We start from the raw sequence: 21,152 nt of genomic DNA, 5'->3' as shown, positions 1-21,152 counted from the left end.
TGTCAGGGGTTGAACCTCCACAAAGCCCACAGGTCGAAGCCCGAACCTCCAGGACCTCTGAATGGGACTGTGTTTTGAAAAAGGGCCTTTGAAGAGATCACTAAATTAAAATGAGGTCATGAGAATGGGCCCTGATCCAGTTACTGGTGTCCTCAGAAGAAGACGACATGGGGACACGAGGGAGAGCGAAGTGAAGACACAGGGTAAAGACGGCCCCCCACAAGCAGGGGTGAGAAACCAGCCTCGCGGACGCTGATCAGACGTCCAGCTCCAGGACCAAGGACATCTTCCTGCCCTCTCAGCCCCGGGCCTGCGGTCCAGTTACGGCAGTTGGGCCGACACGCGGCCGTCCACACGCAGTGGAGGAAGACGTGGAGCTGAACCCCAGTGGACCTGACCCCACCCCCTGTTCCCCCCGCTTGGCTCCACCGCATCACACGTTGCCGGCTCTGCCGCCCTGCGCCCCCTCCTCCCGGCACCCCCAGAGCCAGGGACAGACGGCGCTCCCCCAACCAGGGTCGGCCTCCAGCCTCACCCGGGATCCCCCCTCCCCCTGCAGAATCCCCGGGGGACCTTTGCCCAACACGGCAACACTGACGCCGACACATGCATCACACTCACGCCCCACCTGCTTCTGGAAATAAAAGCCGAAGGTCGCTTTGCTGTAAAACACAGCACTGTGAGCACGAGGACAGGTGAGTACGCGGAGTGGGGCGGTGGCAGGGGCAGCAGCCTCCGGCTGAGCTGCAGGGGGCGGGGTGGCTGGCAGGGGCAGTGGGCGTCCGGTGGAGCTGCAGGGAGCAGGGCGGCTGGTAGGGGCAGCGGGCCTCCGGCGGAGCTGCAGGGAGCAGGGCAGCCGGTAGAGGCAGCAGCCTCCGGCGGAGCTGCAGGGAGCAGGGCAGCTAGTAGGGGCAGCGGGCCTCCGGCGGAGCTGCCAGGAGCAGGGCGGCCAGCAGGGGCAGCGGGCATATGGCAGAGCTGCTGGGAGTAGGGTGGCCGGCAGGGGCAGCGGGCGTCCGGCGGAGCTGCCGGGAGCAGGGCGGCCGGCTGGGCCTTGCGCGCAAGCTGGGAGGGCAGGTGGCACAAGTCTAAGAGGACTTCCTTTGTCCGCGTGGGCTCACCTGGACAGACAGGTGACCTTGTGACAGCTGGTAATCACACAGCTGTTTTCTTTAACTACAGGCCTCTTAACGCAGATGACGTGAGAAGTGCAGCAGGCCTGATGCTCCCCAACCGTCGCCCCCAGGACCGCAGGACAGAGGCTCTGAAGGGCCTCCCCGCAGCTCTGACTTCATATGACGCCTCCCCCTCCCTCCAGGAACCCGAGTGTGGATGCTCACCTAGGATCCACGTTTCCGACAGGTACTTGACCGTCTCCTTCTTCCTTCCTGGGGAGGGTCCGATGAAGATGCTAGCCTGGCGAGGGACCTGTGTGACCCGACCCCCGCACAGCACGACCAGCTCCCCCAGCTTGGCTCTGGGGGGGTTGCTGGCCGGGGAGATGAACATGGTGGGCTGGTCGGCAAACAGGGTTCCACGGTACTGCCCAGCGGAAGACAGGCGTTCCTGGCGGCAGAGCTGTGGGGAGAGACAGGGGCAGGGATTACTCTAGACCTTTTCATTGTTGAGAACAAGCTGACTGAAATAGGAAAGGCTGAGGTTGGGTTGTCTGTCCTCGACGGGTTCTGAGGATCCAGGGGTGATGACAACATTTACGAGCAGATGACATTTTCTGGGGCAGCAAATTTACAAGCAAAAAAAAAAAAAAGTTTAGGCCTTTGATTTATTACAGATTCTAGACCAAATTATTGGAAAGCAATCAACTGTTCGGTTGAGCCAGGCGGACAGCCTCCTGAGTGACGGGAGGGCCGTGGAGGCAGGAGGCTCGCCTGGAGTGCCCACTGAGTGGGACTGCACCCTCTGCCCGGCTCAGGGCGCCCACAGTGGGCAGCGTCAGCGCTGAGCCACTCCATTCACCCCCGTCCGTCAGCAGGAGAACACAAAGGGAGTCCTGGCCCTGTGCCCGCGGGCCAGGGGGGCCTGAGGGCCGCGTCCTGGTGGGTGGGGACCAGTGTGGAGACCCCGCAGGGTTCAGAGCGGGCCGTGCGGCCTGCCCTGATGGGTCAGGGTTGGCGGCTGGCCTGGAGGCGGCGGGGAGGCCCCTCTGTTCTGACACACACGGTGCTAAGTACCGATTAAAGAAAGACCCCTCAATGCACAGATAGCCCTGGGGAGGTGGTCAGGGTTCCAGACTTTAACCTGTGAATTTCTCTGAGGACAGGTCTGTGGCTCAGGGCAACTGCGGGTTTTGACGGGAGGTCTGTGGGAGGAGAGGGTGGCGCGCCTCAGAGGAGGGGGCACCCAGCGCCCAGAGGACGGGGGGTGGCCAGCGTGGGGCCAGCGTGACCCCAGGCGGGAGGGCGGCAGAAGATGCCCTCCTCAGGCTGCCGCTCCGGCAAAACCCCAGGAAGAGCTGTTCCTGCACTCGGTTTGCATGCTGCTCTCGTTTTCAGGAAAAGATCCTACACCCCCCACCCGCCGCAAAAGAGAAAAAGGCTCCACCATCAGTGAAATGAATGTGATCAATTTAAATCTGGCCATAGAGTCACTTTCTTTTCTTACGCCAACCTTGAATTTTGCCATAAGTGCTGATATAAAGCATCATGTTTTATATCTTCCCTTCGACTCAGGAACTAACAGGGCAAATGACAATTCTGCCAGTGTGGTACCTTCGTTCATGCCGTCAGTTACTCCCAACATCCCTGGGAGCAAGTGGGGCGCTCCTTTAATTTTGCACATGAAGATACTGACGCGGAAGAGATCTGCTTTGGTTAACTGTGAGCTGAGCTGCAGGAGAAAGCCGAAGACCCATAAACGCAGTAAGTCACGGGGCCACGCAGCCCTGCAGCTGGGGATCCAGAACCTCCCTCAAGTTGGATGCAGTCACATGTCGTCAAAGCTTGCTGTAGGAGGTGAGGCCTGACACAGCAAAGGAACAAAGTCAGGGCACCCTTCCCGGCTTTCTGTTGCTCAAACCCACTCTGTCCTTTCCTCCTGAGCAGGGAGGCGCAGTCATTTTCTGAGTGCTGACCTCTGCAGGGCCAGCTGTTCAAGGTGGGAGCCCCTTCCCCGCCGGGGGCGGGGGGGAGACTCAGGCTTGGCCCGAGCCAACTGTTGGGACCCTCCTTACAAAGGCCTGCATGAAGCTGGGCTGGAGTCTGGCCAGTGGGGTCTGGGGGCAGGTCTTCTGGGGGCGGTTTTTCCTCACTCCCTATAAGAGCGACTTTGGCCTGTCGACACAGGACACCCCGGATTCCCGAGGCTGAGAACCACCAAGTGGGAAGACGGAATGGCGTGGACCTGGGCAACGAGGGCCTCTAAGTCGGTAGCCTGACCAAACCAGGCCCTGTCCTCCTCTGTCCTTTTAATGTCGGGGGGAAACCTCCTAACTTTTGTTTCTCTCCATATCCTCAGTTTAATGCCTCCCCCCGCAAAAAAATTTTTAAGAGGTATTCTGAATTTTAATTGGAAGTAAAATTGATGTTATATTAGATCAAGGTACGTATAGTGATTTGATATTTTCTTATATCACAAAATGATCACCATGACAGGCCTCATTTATCATCATCTGTTATCATACAAAGACAGAGTACATAGTTTTTGACCATTTTCCCCACACTGTACATTTCATGCTCATGATTCACTTATTTTGCAGCTGGAAGCTTGTACCTCTGCACCCCCCCACGCCCCAGCTTACCTCATCCATTCCCCTCCCACCACAGCTTCCCCTCCAGCAGCCACAAGCTTGTTTCCATATCTATGCTTCTGTTACTGTTTTGATTTGTTTGTTCATTTGTTGTCTTAGTTTCTACATAAGTGATACCACATGCTATTTCTCTTTCTCTGTATGACTTATTTCACTTAGCATAATACCCCTTAGATCTATCCATGATGTTGCAAATGGCAAGATTTTATTTCTCATGACTGAGTAATATTCCATTGTGTGTATACATATCCCACATCTTTAGCCACTTGTCTGTGGACACATATGTTGCTTCCATATGATGAGGGTATTATACATTCTCTGGAAAACAAGCGTCTTCTGACTGGTGCTCTGTGATGACCTAGAGGGTGGGATAGGGGCAGGGTGGGAGGGAGGTCCAAGAGCCAGGGGAAATATGTCTACCTGTAGCTGATTCGTTCCATTGTACAGCAGAAACTAACACAAAACTGTAAAGTAATTATATTCCAATTTTTAAAAAATGATCATAGCACAGTAACAGTATATAACTTTCAATACCTTTTGAGTATCCACCAATAGTATTAATACACTTGGTTAATTGGAACTGGGTTCCTATGTAAAGCAAGCAGTCTGGCAGGGATAGGACCAATTGTAATGACTTTGGGATAGGACTGGTGGTGGAAGGCAGGCCTTTCATTCATAAACTTTACTATTCTTTACATTTTTAAAACACAAACTACTTCCATAAATGTGTCAGAACCTCAGTGGCAGAGGTATGAAAAAATATCTACCAAACGAGTTAGTACATCCACTTTACAAAATAGCATAAATCTGAGGCAGAGCTTGGAAAAGACAAGAGCCAGAGACTGGTCTGTCTTCTAATTGAGTCCCCATCCCAACCACCATTCTTCCATATTTCAACTCCATAAATTATGCTGCACGGGGCAGGCTGACATGGAAAACTACTACCATCTGCTGAGAACGCTGGGTGCAGCTATATTAAGATTTCCAAATGTAACTGATGCATATTCCTCCCCTTTCCTAGGATTTTATGACTGATCAGATAACATTAACATACCAAGTAAATACAGAGTATCAACTTGAACTTCCAGTTTCTCTTTTGCACCAACATCTAACAAGTGATTTTTGCATTTATAGCCACACTGGAGTACTTCCTTATATTTTTGTAGCTAGGTTTCAGAACCTAACACCAGAAGACGTGAGTAAACACTGTAAAGGAAAAACATTTCAAAGAGCAATTTGGATTGCTTCTCTTTTCTGGGATCCTTGACAGTAAGACTTGAGAACCAATCATTCTGATTTAGACACTCAAGGACATCAAAAGACAGCGTGAGACTCACAAAATGATTACAGATTGTAACAGTTATTATATGGATTATCAAAGATTATTAACAATAGCAAAAGACCTAATATAACTAAGTTAAACCATCTTTAGGCAGTGGTGGTGGTGGTGTAGCCGCTCAGTCGTGTCCAACTCCTGCGAGCCCTCCAGGCTCCTCCATCCATGGCACTCCCCAGGCAAGGACACTGGAGCGGGCTCCCATTTCCCTCTCCATGGGATCCTCCCGACCCAGGAATCGAACCTGGGTCTTCTGCATTGCAGGCAGACTCTCTACCAACTGAGCCACCAGGGAAGCCCACCTTTAGGCAGAAACTCTCTCAAATGATGACAGACAACCTGTCTGTGGTGGGCGGGCGGGGGGTGGGGGACTTCCCAGGTGACTCAGTGGAGGAGACGTGGGCTCCATCTCTGGACTGGGAAGAATTCCTGCCCGGGGAGCTTCACGGCCAGAGGGGCCTGGCAGGCCACAGTCCGCAGGGTCACAGAGAGTCAGGCACGCCTGAAGGGACTGAGCACGCACTCTCTGTGAGGTCAAAGGTCTCTGCCACCCAGGGTCAGTCCCCAGCGTGTCCCCCACATCCAGTGGTGCTGAGACTCTCAGCTGACCCTTGCTAGCAGCTCAGGCCTGGAGTCCACCACCACGGCTGTTCCATGCCATGGACCGAGCCTTCACCTACTCCAAAGAGGCTAGGAACATCAGGTGTGGAGGAGTTGACCATCTGAGGCTTAAGACAGCTTTCCAGCTTCAGGCCTCTGAGACAGAGACAGAGAAGTGGAGGGAAATAGCTTAAAAGGGTCCAAAAGCAGAGCCCTGTTTAACACCAGTAAAGGTTCTCCCCCACCCCGAGGGCAAACATACCATCCCAGCTCCTCCTTCCCCTCCTGCGTGAGCCCCAGGCTGACAGGACGCCGGGCTAGCTCCCTGTCCGGAGCAGTATGCAGATGGCCTGATGCGCAGGGGCCAGCTCCCTCAGTGATGGGGTGGGAACAGCCCTAGCGGGGCCTCCGCCCCCATCAGACAGGTGTCCAAGGGGGCTCCTCTCCCAGCTCCAGCCTTCTCACTGTGCTTTGAGAAACAGAAACCCAAGCACTTAAAAGAGCTCTCGTTGCTCTGAGGACAGACCCGAGTCCCCAGCAGAGTCCCCAAACCGGAGCGGCCGTGGGGCTAGCGGGAGGCCCCAGGGTGTCTCAGAAGCAGCTGCATGTTTCGACGAGGGGTGTGTCCACGCTATGTCACTCACCGTGTTCCTCATCTCGGATCATCCAGTAGAAGAGCCTGACCTAGATGGGGCCGCCGACGTCTGCGGGAGAGCCAGCTGTCTCCTGATAGGAAGGACGCTGGATGCGACGATACACTCTCCGCAGGCAGCTCTGTGGTATCCCCTGTGAGCCTACAGGGGCCAGAGCTTCTCTGCTGGACACTAAGCCTGGGCAGGCCCTAGCTACTGGGGACACTGGCCTGGGACACACACCAGTGACAAGAGGGCTCCCGCATGCAGGTAGCTGAAACAGAAGGCGCTGGTCGGGGAGCCAGGACATAGCCAGCAGCCTGTACCCACTTGCCACTGGGTGTGGACATGCTTGTTCAGGCCAGTGTCAGCAACTTGGTGATGGAAGTGTTTCCTCGGCCACGAGGGTGGGTCCCAGCTCCACCTGATACTTTAGCCAACAGTAGATCTCCAAAGACGATCCTCTCTCTGACCGATAGGAGGGAGAGGCAATGGGAAAAGAACCCAGCAGGAATCCTTGGGTGCTCCTCTGATGACCCTCAAACTCTAGAACCAGCTCAGCTGCATGGGGTGGGGAGTGGCAGGCACTCAGGCCGGCCGCTCTGTCAAGGAAATCCCCAAAGAGCGAAAACCAAAAAGCCGGCAGCTGCACAGGTCGGGGAGCTCTCGAACGTTGAGCGGGGAGCCACACGGCCTGGCAGAAAAGATCTCACTCACCCGGGAAGGCAGGATGTGGCAGGGAAAGCCCAGGAGTTCTACCCGAGTGAACCACGTGAGCAGAGGCCCAGGGACCAGCCAGAGGGGCCCCTCTTACCTCCGCCCCGACGCTGTGTCTGCTCTCAGAGACGTCTCAACTTTTCAGCCACTTTTTGTTGGGATTTTTGTTTCCAGAATCCCAAGCATCCAGATGCTACGGTTCTCACGACCCTGCCACTTATCAGAGGTAACAGTTTGCGTGTATTTTTCTAAATTCTACACAACACACACACGTATTAGGGACAGAGTTTTGCCTTAATCGAGGATCCACCTTGGCATACAGAAAAGCTGTAACTCAAACCTGTTTTTTGAATCCAGCGGAAAGGACCTGTGTGGGGCTTTCTCATGTTTAGAATGTGACTTCAGAGCTAATTTGATTCTTCTTCTCCCGCCCACATTTATTGAACGCTTACTGTCTACCAGGCATGTGCAAGGTGCCAGGAAGCAAAGCTGATTAAGTTGCAGTCCCTGAGCTCAGTTTAAAGCATGTGCTGCAAAAGTCAGTAAATGGAAATATTTCCATTTATTTATTCAGCTTGAAATCAGAGGAAGCAAAGAATTAGAAGGATCTGATTCTTCACTCAAAATAACTGAGACTACGTGCTTGTTGACTTTCCAGTCCTAAGTAAAACAATTTTCTGGGGAAGTTTAATCAAGATTTAGGTTATTTAAAATTAAAAGTTAATTTGGAAACTTACCCTCCAGACACTCTCTGATGTACACAGGGACGTGCATGTATAGGAGGTCATTGCCATGGAAACGGTGGTGACTGGCAAGGTTTATTTATATTATAAATATAACAGGACACACGATTCTGCCTACTGCTGAGCTTTAGCTAAGGTCATTTAAGGAGGTGGGAGGTTTTAAGAATGGGATACTCCCCCAGCATCCACTTTGTTATTCCCCAGCCCCCCAGGGGTTTTGCTCCGTGAGTCCTCGTGATCGATGGGCCTCAGAGGCCTCAGTGCGGCCGGTGTGCCCCGGAGCCCAGCTCGGTGTGGAAGGTACAGGTCATGCTACTGAGATGCTGCCCAAAGGGTCTGATCGAGGCAGTCTAGCAAAACGTTCCTCTCCAGCAAAGCAACGTTTTGTCCCCAATGCAAGTGTTAGCTGTTGAGTCATGTCTGACTCTTTGTGACCCATGGACTGTGGCCCACCAGGCTCCTCTGTCCATGGTATTCCTTAGGCAAGAATACTGGAGTGGGTGGTCATTCCCTTCTCCAGGGGATCTTCCCGACCCAGGGATCGAACCCACGTCTCCTGCATTGCAGATAGATTCTTTACCATCTGGGCCACCCAGGGAAGCCCCTGTCCCCACTGGCACGTTGTAAAAACTGAGCTGAGGCCTGTGAGGCAGCGGGCAGCGCAGGCTAAGAGAGCAGTGGAAAAGGCTCCGCGTCCTCTCTGACCTTGTTCCATGAGGCCTCACCGTGATGCCTGCCTGCACCTCGAGATGGAGCAGGAAAGCTTCAAAGGCACAGATTTTAAGCCAACGTGCTGTTGATTAATTTCACTGCCTTCTCAGTCCCTTATGGATGGCAATTCAGGGGAATCTGATGTAAATTCTAACTCAGATTCAGACTTTTCAGCACACACCAAATGCAGCCAACTGCTAGAAAAAGGAGTCTGGGCGGGGCCTGGGGGCGTCGCTGCAGGTGCTGCTCAGTGGCGTGTCACCTTTCCCCGCAGAGATGACCAGCTTTATCCATGCTGACCTAGAAGGTTCTGACTAAACATGACTAAAAGGTAACTTAAAAAAATCAGAAAGAAATGACAATCTACTCCAGAATTCTTGCCTGGAAAGTTCCATGGATGGAGGAGCCTGGTGGACTACAGTTCATGGGGTCTCAAAGAGCTGGACACGACTGAGCGACTAACACTTTCACTTTTCTTTCAACTCTTACATCAGTGTAAAATGAACATTTAACATGTGTTCATTTTATTGAACTCTTAAGAGATGCTATACTGGTTCAAAGGAGAACCAGACAACACACATATAGATAAGAAATACTGAAGTGAAGTTGCAAACGGGCCAAAAAAATTGGCTGTCCCATGGGAGAGAGGGACAGAACTCACTCTAAGCCCACAGACAGGAACTGTGTGCGATGCGAACAGGTCGCATTTACGGCTTACAGTTGTGGAACAGCTCGGAGGGAATGAAAGCTGGGATCCAATTACTCGGGTGCACAGTCTAAGGACAGTTCTCCAGCGAAGGACAGTTTTTCCCTTACAGAACCCAGGATGTCGGTTTAGAAGAAATCATGGGAGAAAAGGGGATTAAGTGGAGTTTGCTGACAGCTCTGGACGAAAGGAGCCTCTAGAACAAGAAGACAGGCTGGTAGTCAGGGTGAACTTGGGCTGGAGTTCCGAAGCGCTCCTGTTTTCCTCTGTGAACGGTGACCTAAGAGGATCACTACGCATACGGATATGTGCGTGGCTGCGTGTGTACATAGGTGACGAGAGGGCAGCGTCACAAGGGGGAGCCTTTCTCTGTCACGAACTCTTTGTCTGACCCCTGGGTTGTAAAGAAGCAGGGCCATTACTGAAAGACACCCTATGTAAGGTTTTCATTTTATATGAAAGTGAAAGCCACTCAGTCGCGTCCGACTCTTTGCGTCCCCATGGCCTACAAAGTCCACAGAATTCTCTAGGCCAGAATACTGGAGTGGGTAGCCTTTCCCTTCTCCCGGGGATCTTCCCAATCCAGGGATCAAACCCAGGTCTCCTGCATTGCAGGTGGATTCTTTACCAGCTGAGTTACTAGGGAAAGACACCCTAGCTCTGCTTTATAAAATGTTGCCTTTGCATCTGGGTCTTCATGAAAAAAGCTATACTGATTTAATAGCTCAGAACCTTCCAGTCTGTTCATGCAGAAGTGAGTCAAGGCAGGCATACAGTTGAGAGAGCAAGGCTGAGCGGAGCATCCCCCCTGTCCTCGGCCTCTGGCTTCAGTGACCCTGTGATGCATCCAGCACCCTGAGCCCATGCAGGAGGGGGCTGGCGGTTCATTTACTCCAGACGTGGGTGATGGAGCTCATTAGAGATTCTGCTTTTCCCTGCAGGTAGGGCTCACCCTGGACGCCAGTGTCCACAGGCACTTTTGAGCCGCGCACGGAAAAGGCGGCACAGACACTTCAACCTGGCGCTCTCACGGGAAGCTCAGGGCAGTGGGCTTTTCCTGCTTTGCCTGAGATCGCACATCAGCGCAGTGAGGGGTCAGGCCCCAAAGTCCTCGCTGCACCCTCCCCACCATTCACACGGCCTCTGCTCCTCACGGCCACAGAGGGCCCGGGACACCCATCTGTGCGGTGAGTCACACCTGGCCAGAGGTATGACTGACAGAGGATGCACTTGCCCATTTTAATAACAATAACGTACTTACAGGGCTGACAACACACTGTGGAGTGTAGTTCTGATTGGCCAGATGTTAATAGACCACAGAATCCCTAATTTCTGCCTTTTCCCCTGCAATTCCCTGTGCTTCTAGTGGTTATTGAAATCTATGTATGTTAAAACGTATAGATCTAGACAACACAGAGTCGTTTTTAGGGTTAATAAAGACTGAATTATAGTGAAAGACTGTATAATAGAGAAAAAACACACCTTTTCAGCATTCCATCTGTCCACGTGTTGTTTTTCCTCCAAGGACAAAAGTGTGCCTTCTCCCTCGGGCCTTTTCTGAAGGCGCCCTGCAGTGCGCTGCCAGCCACAGGCCCGCACCCCTGGGACTCGCCCAGGCCAGTGCGCTCACACAGCAGCTGGGCGGGGGTCGGGGGGCCTGCAGAGGCTTCCGGGGAGAGCACCTCAGTGTGATGGCTCATTCTGTGCATCCTGGCAGGCGGGGGACGCCCAGCGGGCTGAGGGAACGTGACTTCCGGGTGTGTCTGGGAGGGTGTCCCCAGACCTTCTGATCCTTTGAGGGCCTAAGCAGAACAAACAGGCAAAGAGAGGGCGCGGCTGTTCCCTGCGCTGTGCCGGGCCGTCCACGCTCCTGGGTCCAGCCTGGGACTGGGTTGAATATCCTGACCCTCCATCTGTCTGCTCTGAGTGTCGACATGTGCATCTGTCTGTCCTGCCGGCTCTGCCTCTATCTACAGGACCTGTGCACACGAATGAGGGGCGGAGGAGGAGCGGGGTGGGCCGGGCAGAGAAAGGATGCCCGCCAGAGAGACCCGTCAGGTGGGAGGGCGAGCCGGTGTGCTCTGCCTCTATATTTGTCAACAATAAGAGGAAGGTGAAATCACAGTTGAAATAGCTGAGGATGCCCACTGCAGAGGGGCGGCTCCAGGGGGCACACACGGCACCAGGCCCCGTGTCAGGGTCCAGGAAGGGGCTGAGCCGGCGGGGGTCCCTAGGTGGGGCGGCTGGGCTGAGGACAGGTGCCTGGGTGCTGAGCCCAGAGCTGTTCAGGGGAGGGGACGGCAGAGCCCAACAGTGGGTGCTTCCGCTCCGCGCTGTGCCCTCTGGCTGGTGGCGCCATCTCAGAGGACGGCAGAACTGGGCACCAGAAAGGATCCTGGAGACCCTCTCAGCCACGGCTTGCCTCGCCTCCTGTGGGTGAGGAAACCGAGGCCCCGGGGACCCGGGTCCTCATCTGAAGCCAGAGCAGAGCTTTCCCGTGCGCCGAGGTGCAGAGCCCGCTGACCACCCACCCCAACCCACAGTGAGCTCCCCTGACCGATGGCTGGGGCGCCAGTGCCCACACCTCTCCTCTGCTGGTCTGTTCATGAGTCCATCTGACAATTCGCGCATCTGTCAGGCTAATGAGCAAAGACACACACATGGAAGGACACGGTGTTTGCTCCCACAGGATGTCCTAGAAACTCCAGCAGGACACGGCACGCCACCCCACGGGATGGGATGAGAGCCGGGCAGGTTTCATGGCGGCAGCGTGTGACTTGGAGGTAGTGGGATGGCGCGTGCTTGCACGAAGCGCTTGGGATCACTGGGGTGATCTGTGTGGGAGCAGGCATCCACAGCAACAGAAGCTGGCTTTTAAAAGTCTGTACGAAGGCAGTGAGGCTGGGTAAGCAGGCACAGATGGGTCAGGATTCTACAGCATGACATCAAGTTAGGGGAGCTATGAGAGCCGCGAGCAGAGAGGTCGTGGACTCCAGATGTCAGAAGACCATGCTGCAGACAGTGTGGAGGGGCTGAGACCAGGACAGGAGACTCCGAGGAAAGGACCGCAAGAATTCCAGCAAGAAACGAAGGAGGGCGGGGGCGGGGAGGGCCTAGACTCCAGAGGCAACGAGGGCGCAACCCAATGGGAGTCCCGTTCCGTCACAAGCTGCCTGGTCCGGGGTAGGGGTAAGAGACCACACTCGACTGTAAGAAAGGCGGGCTGCTGAGGTTTCAGAGGTTCCGGTAAACAGTGCCTCTCCCCCTGGTTTCAGTAGCAGCTGTCCAATGGAGGAGAGCAAAACCACTTCCATCGTGCATCCAGCCGCCTGGATGCAGACCTGCGGCCCTGTGAGTTTCCAGTCCTGCGCGGTGATGGGGGAGGAGGCACCCACAAGGCCACAGCTGGCCTGGAGCCCGGGAGGGCGCCCGTTCCCCGATGGACACCCCCAGTGTGCCCGGCTCTCTCGGGGAGGGGTGGGCATGTGTCTCCAGCAGGGGCCTCGTATCCTGCAGGCCAAAGGCCTGGGTGACACCCGACTCTAGAGGAGCCAGCTCAGGAAACAGAGCCCCGTGCTGCCTCAGAGGAGAGACAGGGGACCCCAAGGTGACTGGGGAAATGAGGCCGAGTTAGGAGGGTCACCTTCTACAACTGTCAGAGCCTGTACCTGACCACAGGAGACGTGCCAACCCCATCCCAGGTGAAGTGAGCTGGCTGGAGAGAGAGAACAGCGTCTGCGGTCCTGGGGGTTTCTTAAAGAGCTAAAGAAACAAACAGGACACACACACCTTAATTCTGATATCTGCCTGAAAACCATAGGAAGACAATAATGACCCTTCAAGCTCTGCATAAATCCCCACAGTTTTTAATGGAGAAACTGTCCTTGCTTCTCTCTGCAGTTTCTGGACCCTGTCCTGAGGTTAGCACTTCCTGTCAGTTCTGAGCATTTAATTTTCAGGCTCCCTGTCGCCTCCGTGACCTCTCCTGTGCCCTTGGGTCCTGGGACCCCTTTTCTCGGCGCACCTGTCCACTCCTGGCCACAGACCCCCCTCCGTCCACGCTCGTGCTGCCCACCCGCCTGTCCTGGCGCCCCCCATCTGGCGCCTACAGCTTCTCACTCACGGTCACCCCGCGGCACCCTCTGCCCTCCGGGATGGCCTTACCATTCACGGGCAGTGGCTGTGCTTATCCCGAGATAATCTGGCCCCGTCTCTACCTGGCCAGCCCCCCAGGAACCAGCCCCTGGGGGCAGCAGCCCACCGATGTGCCCCTCCCTCTCTCCCCTCTCTGCTCTCACGCTCGGTCCTGCGGCCCAGATGCGCTGCCATGAAGGACCACGCGCGCCCCCAGAGCCCGGCGCCTGCTCCCGGGGTCTGCTCGCCGCACCTGCCCTCCCTGGCCTCCGTCTTGCCGCGTTTCTCGGTGTCCCCCACACAAGCCCGGCCACATCCACACTGGTGCTTCCGTCCTCACGAGTGCCCTGCTCCCTGCTGCTTCTCCTCTCCCAGCAGCCTCATCAGGGCCGAGAGGACCCTGCCCTGTGGAGGCCTGAGGTTTTGACGGACCCTGAGCTAGCAGGCTTATAAACAGCAGCCAACCACACGCCGTGCGCCCTGATCCCAGAGGCCGGGGAACATTGGAGCACAGAAGACTTATGGTACGTGATCAGAGAGGGTTCTACCCGACACTGAGAACACAGTTTGAAAGTGTTAAGGAAAAGTGAAAAGTCATGGACAAAGACACCTAAGTGTAACGAACGGTTTCTTTGTCTAGGTTCGCCCTGGCTGCTGCTGCTGCTGCTAAGTCACTTCAGTCGTGTCCAACTCTGTGAGACCCCGTAGATGGCAGCCCACCAGGCTCCACCGTCCCTGGAATTAGTGGTCCCCAAACACTGACGGCAGAGCGCAGAGCTGCCCCTGTCAGAGGGAGTCTCCTGCAGGGTCTCCTATATAGTTATTCTACCCTGTAATACACCTGCTTGGTTTACTGTTAACATGTTTTAAATTACTTCTCACTGAGCAAACATAACACGCACGGGACAGACCGGGCTCCGAGCTCTGTGTAAGAAGCACAGTTGCACAAACATCTAAAAGAAGTGCATTTTCTCAAAGCTGCTCGCGTTCACAGGGAAACACTCCTACGCAGAAACGATGACTGGAGCCCAGCTTCCTCATCTGACTGGTAAGCAGGGCAAGGCAGGTGCACGAGGCCACATGGGAGGAGAGCGGATGGGTGAAGAACAGAGCCCAGGACTCCAGCTCCCAGGTCCCCACTGGGTGATGCTGGGCCAGTGGGTGATGGACGAAGGCGACGGTGGTTAAAACCAGGATGCGCGCCCCTGAGCTGTGGCTTGTGCCGAGCGGGTGATTCCCGGGGGGCGGTGCACAGGAGCCCATAGCTGTGGGGTGAACGGTTCATAACAATAGTGTCTGACAGAGGACACCTCCTCCTTCTGGGTTCTCAGCGCCTCTCCACATGTGGCGGCGTCCCCTCCCAGCTCTGAACACCGTGCTGTGGCCCGGGCCCCGTCACCCGCGGGGCTCTCCCTCAGCCTGGCCCCTTCCCTCCGGGCCCGAGGTCCTGAGCACAGCTCGCGGCCCAGATGCCCAGCGGCTCCCCGCTGCCCTCTCTGCGCACCTGCCCTGGGCTCCGGGACCAGCGCCGCCCCGCTCACTCCGCTCGGGTACGTGGGGTGCTCAGCACGTCTAAACTCCATTCTTCGCCCCAGCCATGTCCTACTAAGTAACAGCTAACGGTTACTCAGAGCCTACTGTGCGTGGCCCTTCTGAACCCAGGAGGTGAATTACCTTGTTGCATCCTTGAAATGAGCTTATGGAAGAGAGACTGTCACTGTTTCCAGCTCACGGAAGAAAATAAAGCAGAGAGAAGGAACAAGGTCACAGAATGAGGATGTGAAGGGACCCTGGAGTCTGACCCAGGCAAGCGACATTCTGGGTACTCACACCCCGATGCTTTCAGAGTCTCTCTCCTCCCCTTCCCTTCATGACGCCTGGGGGCCAGATCTCACTCCCAGCCGCATCGCCACCCCAGCAGGGCTTTGGGAGGTTCTGTTCCGGGGGACTCAAGCGGCTCAGACTGGGTCAGGCGTGTAGTGTCCTCATCACTCACAGAGTTTCCTTTTTTAAAATGGAGGTGTTAAATGCATGTAGTTCAGTGCACAAAGTGCGCTAACCTTAAGTCCCAGCCCAAGTTTTGACACACTCATTCACCTGTGTAACCACGGCCACCGAGGTGGTGACGGTCTCCAGGCGCCAGGACGGCTCGCCTGTCTGTCCCCCCAACCCCAGAGACCCACCACCACCCTCAGCACTGACGTGACCACTGTCCTGAGCTTTGTCATCACCAATGCCTCCTGTCTGCACCTCAAGTATGACGACGGAGGCGCATACTCTGTTTTCTGGCTCCTTTTGCTCACCATGCGCACGCGCGCGCGCACACACACACACACCCCCCCTTCAGTGGCTTCCCATTACTTGGAACAAAACCAGAACTCCCCACATTCTTTCCATGGATCAGCCGCCACTTTTAAGTGCAGCCAAATCCCCCCTCCCCTCACTCCCCATCTCTGGTTCGCCACACTAGTCTCCTGCCAGCCTCCTTCTGCCCGCAGGGCCTTTCACATGCTGCTGTGGTATAAGTGTTTTATAAACGCTAACTTTTAGTAGACATACAGATGACCGACAGTCACATGATAAGATACTCAACACTGATAATTATTAGAAAAATGCAAATTAAAAATACAATGATGTATCACCTCACACTGGTCAGAACAGCCATTATTGAAAAGTCTAATGAATCATAAATGCTGGAGAGGGTGTGAAGCAAAGGAAACTCTCCTACAGTGTTGGTGGGAAGGTAAATTGGTGCAACCACTATGGAGAACAGTATGGAAACAGTTCCTTAAAAAACTAAAAATAGAATTACCATATGATCCTGCAATCCCACTCCTGGGCATATATCTGGAGAAGACCATACTTTGAAAAGACACACGTATCTCAATGTTCCTTGCAGCACTATTTACAGTAGCCAAGACATGGAAGCAACCTAAATGTCCATCAACAGATGAATGGATAAAGATGCGGTATACACACACAACGGAATATTACTCAGCCATAAAAAGAATGAAGTAATGCACTTGCACCAACATGGGTGGACTCAGAGATCACACTAAGTGAAGTCAGACAGAGAAGGTCAAATATCGCACGACAGCACTTACACGCAGAACCATGGGGTTCTCCAGGCAAGAATACTAGAGTGGGTTGCCATGCCCTCCTCCAGGGGATCTTCCTGACCCAGAGACTGAACCTGCGTCTCTTATGTCTCCTGCATTGGAAGGCGGGTTCTTTACCACTAGTGCCACCTGGGAAGCAACCCCCTCTCCACCCCCAAATGATAAAAATGCACTTATTTACAGAACAGAAAAGACCCACAAACATAGAAAACAAACTTATGGTTAGCAAAGGGGACAGTAGGGGTGGGAGGGCTTTAAATTAGGAGTTTGGAATTAACATATACACACTGCTATCTGTAAAGCAAACAACAAGGGCCTACTGTGCAGCACAGGGAACTATACTCGATATCTTATAATAACCCCTGATTAGAAAAGAATCTGAAAGAAGAATGGACAGATGTCCATGCACAACTGAATAACCCTGCTATACACCTGAAACTAACACAACATTGTAAACCAACTGTAGTAAAAAGTAATACTCTCAATCCTCATAAAAACTGAACGAGGCAGCTGCTATATTATTCTCCCGTTTGATATGAGAGACTGATGGCGTGGAAAGGAAGTAGGCTGCTGGAGGTCAGGAAGCTAACGGCTGCGGGTTTGGTGGGAGCTTCGCCGGCCCTGGGGCTGCACTGCTTCCCGAGCTCCCGCGGGGCCGCGCACGCCCCGCCCAGGCACGGAACCTGGCCATAGGGCTCTCAGCACAGCTGCAGGGCTGAGCAAGCGTCAGCTCTTCCTTTCAGAGGACACACACCTTAGAGCTTTCTGGAGGCCATGCACGAGTATGTACATGTACATGTGTATCTGTGTGCGTGTCAGAGGATGAGATGGCTGGACAGCACCACCAAGGCGACAAACATGACCTTGGGCAGACTCCGCGGGAGACGGTGGGGAACAGAGACGCCTGGCGTGCTGCAGTCCATGGGGTCCCAAGGAGCTGGACAAACTGGGCGACTGAACAACAGCACAGCACAGCACAGTGTCCACTACTCAGTCGTGTCTGACTCTTTGTGATCCCACAGACTGTAGCCCACCAGGCTCCTCTGTCCATGGGATTCTCCAGGCAAGAACACTGGAGTGGGTTGCCATTCCCTTCTCCAGGGGATCTTCCTGACTCAGGGATCCAACCCAGGTTCCCAGGTTCCCCACGTTATGGGCAGATTCATTACCTCTGAGCCACCAGGGAAGCATATATATATATTTTGTTTCTTTTTTTCTCTTCTGAGGATCCATTCCCTGACCAGGGATCAAATCCTGGCCCCCTGCATTAGGAGTGCAAGGTGTTAAGACACTGAACCACCAAGGAAGTCCCTATATGTATTTATAATGTTGTGTTGACCACAACAAACTCTGGAAAATGCTTAAAGAGATGGGAATATCAGACTACCTTACCTGCCTCCTGAGAAATCTGTATGCAGGTCAGGAAGCAACAGTTAGAACTGGACATGCCACAACAGACTGGTTCCAAACAGGAAAAGGCGTACCTCAAGGTTGTATATTGTCACCCTGCTTATTTAACTTATATGCAGAGTACATCATGAGAAACGCTGGGCTGGAAGAGGCACAAGCTGGAATCAAGACTGCCAGGAGAAATATCAATAACCTCAGATATGCAGATGACACCACCCTTATGGCAGAAAGCGAAGAACTAAAAAAGCCTCTTGATGAAAGCGAAAGAGGAGAGTGGAAAAGTTGGCTTAAAGGTCAACATTCAGAAAACTAAGATCATGGCATCTGGTCCCATCACTTCATGGCAAATAGATGGGGAAACAGTGGAAACAGTGTCAGACTTTATTTTGGGGGGCTCTAAAAATCACTGCAGATGGTGATTGCAGCCATGAAATTAAAAGACGCTTACTCCTTGGAAGAAAGTTACGACCAACCTAGATGGCATATTAAAAAGCAGACACATTACTTTGCCAACAAAGGTCTGTCTAGTCAAAGCTATGGTCTTTCCAGTAGGCATGTATGGATATGACAGATAAAGAAGGCTGAGTTTGAAGAATTGGTGCTTTTGAACTATAGTGTTGGAGAAGACTCTTGAAAGTCTCTTGGACTGCAAGGAGATCTAACCAGTCCATCCTAAAGGAAATCAGTCCTGGGTGTTCATTGGAAGGACTGATGTTGAAGCTGAAGCTCCAATACTTTGACCACCTGATGGGAAGAGCTGACGCATTTGAAAAGACCCTGATGCTGGGAAAGACTGAAGGCGGGAGGAGAAGGGGATGACAGGATGAGATGGTTGGATGGCATCACCGACTCAATGGACATGAGTTTGAGTAAGTTCTGGGAGCTGGTGATAGACAGGGAGGCCTGGTATGCTGCAGTCCATGGGGTTGCAAAGAGTCGGACACGACTGAGTGACTGAACTGATAATGTTGCGGTGGAAAAAGTTGTTTTTTGTGTGAGATGCAGCAGCTCTGTTACTGACTTAGCTCTACGTGCTCCTCCCCAGCCTCTGTTCCATGCATCTGAGGCCATCTAGTGTAGCACCATCTGTGATATAAAGCATCTTCCAGCAGCCCCTGTTACCGTCCCAGTCACTCAGTCTCCAAACTTCAGGAAGACTTTTGGCTTCTCTACTTGCAACGACTGCCTCGTCACCTCCCTGCACGGTTCGTGTCCCCAGGGCCAGCGCAGTCTGGGCTCTGGGGAGAACCTGGGTTTAGGGTCAGCTGTCACTGAGTGTGAGCGGCCTTGCAGGAGCCCCCATGTCTCTGAGTCTCTGTGTCTACAAGCTTAAATAATCATCACGCCTGCTTGGCAGAGAGGCTAGAAGGCAGAGCGAAGGTCGGCGCAGCACCTGGGCTCCCTGGGAGCCGCTGATGCATCAATGCTCGGTGGGGACCCTGCCTCCTCTCGCCACACCAGCACCGGCGGCAGGACACCTAGGGGTCTGGTGGGCCTAAGCAGCTGACTAGGGGTCCTGGCTGTGGAGAGTGGGGAGGTGGCAGTTGTTAAAATTAACAGGTGAGATATTAACCAATAATCGCCATTTGCTGAGCATTTGCATACAACACACTTGCTTAAGTATTCCAGCTGTGTTCCAGGAAGCACCCCCTTTAGCTGCTGCAAAAGTCCCAAGAGGCAGAGCCTATCCCCCGCCCCATTCCGCAGCTGGGAAATTGCGGGGTCCTGCGGACTGTGGCCAGGGTGCTGGGTAGGCACATGGAGAGATGGACACTCAAGACAGGTGTGTCCCAACACAGACCGAGCCTGCACCCTGCCTTCAGCAACCCACCTACACCACCCAGGGAGGGCCAGCACCTCTGGAGCCGTGGGAGTAACTGCAGCTGCACAGCATCCAGTCCTGGTGACAGAAAGTATCTGCGGATACTTGGGTCTTCTAGAACCGTCCTTCTCTTTGTCGTAGTCTGAACTCCTGACATTCCCCGAGTCCAGCTGGGAGCTTGATTTCCTCACTAAGGTGGGATTGGGCTTCCGGAGGACTGCTGGAACCCAGCCCCACTCCTGTGGCCTTGGGGCCCCTCTCTCCTGCGCTTCCTGCCATCGTACACGGGCCTGAGAGACCCACACAACGTAATGTAACTAATAGAGTAAAATACAATTTCTTTCGGACTAAGGATTCTTCTACTAGGTGATGTTGGCTAGCTATTAATATAAGGGGCAGTAGTCATGTAGTTAAAATTAGCAGTGGCGTTGACAGGGAGTTGGAGGAGAAATCTAACAAGTTGAGGCTGCTGTCCTTAAACTGATCAAGGAGGAGCAGGCTTGTGAAGCTGTTTAGTAAGCTGAGTAGCAGCTTGATTCAGATTGGGCTATTTTTTGATAATCAGGTTAGGGGTGTTAGCATGACTGTTAGAATAGTAATTTTTAGTGTTGGAGTAGGCTCAGGTTTTGTATGTAGTCACTGCCATAAGTGCAGACAGTCTGAGTGCTCAGGGCAGGGGCACCAGGAGGGGATAGAGCCTGTTCCCCGGGAGGATGGCGGCGCCCCTGGGGTTAACACCTGGAGTCCTTCAGGAACCCCTCACAGCCCAACGGGATCAGTGCATAGTGGAGAACGCAGTCCTCACTGGAGGGGCCGGCTGTCATAGCGGCGGGAGTCCTCACGGGAGGGAGGGGAGTCCACATGGGACCAACAGGAGTTGCCACCCCGGGGCCAGTGGCTGCCCGGCTCTGGCTCCGGGGCGGGAGCAGCTCTCCCTGTGGGAAGAGAAAGCCTGGGGGTACGTCACCCCCACCCCTGCACGGATTTAGGAGGAGTGGAAGCAGGCGGCTTTTAACAGTCTGACAATGGGGAGATCAGAGCGTAACCAGGCAAGGAAACTCTGCAGACCAGTGAAAAGGGTGTGAATGATTTCAGAGATCCTTATGGTTCTTGGCAGAAAAAGGCTCAGGCAGAAACATGTGTTGTCAGGCACGGGGTATGGTTTCCATAAACCTCCACTGGTTTAAAAATTTTTTAAAAATTATTTTCTATGCTTTTCCAGCTTTATTGGGAGATAATTGATTTGCAATCAGCATTGGTTTTATCACTATAATGACTTAAAATGCTTCAGAAATACACATTGAAAGAGATTCCAAAGAATGTATCCAAAAAAAAAAGGAGAAAAAGAGAGAGAGACTGATAAGGGTAGAGGAGAGGCATGTAAAGCAACCCTCGGTGTGGGCACACCTGGCCCTGAACCTCAGGTGACAGCTCTCCATAGTGAAACTTCCAGGAA

At 53.6% G+C, this 21,152-nt stretch overlaps 1 protein-coding gene and 1 non-coding gene across 7 annotated transcripts in view; both read right to left on the bottom strand.

The window, feature by feature from the left end:
- The window catches only part of MCPH1 (microcephalin 1), a 240,070-nt gene that overhangs the window by 9,752 nt on the left and 209,166 nt on the right, over positions 1-21,152 (bottom strand). For 5 of the 6 annotated variants that reach the window (NM_001103315.2, XM_059882159.1, XM_024986157.2 and 2 more), the window contains 1 exon segment: positions 1,341-1,578. In NM_001103315.2, coding sequence (NP_001096785.1) covers positions 1,341-1,578 — 238 coding nt within the window. 6 annotated transcript variants of the gene reach the window in all.
- On the bottom strand, positions 5,326-5,397 carry TRNAC-GCA (transfer RNA cysteine (anticodon GCA)). Its single transcript has one exon. It is a non-coding gene; the product is annotated as a tRNA-Cys (tRNA).

The sequence above is a fragment of the Bos taurus genome, chromosome 27 (genome assembly GCF_002263795.3).
Source record: "Bos taurus isolate L1 Dominette 01449 registration number 42190680 breed Hereford chromosome 27, ARS-UCD2.0, whole genome shotgun sequence".
In the NCBI taxonomy this organism is placed as follows: Eukaryota; Metazoa; Chordata; class Mammalia; order Artiodactyla; family Bovidae; genus Bos; species Bos taurus.
This window is presented reverse-complemented; position numbering and strand designations above follow the sequence as displayed.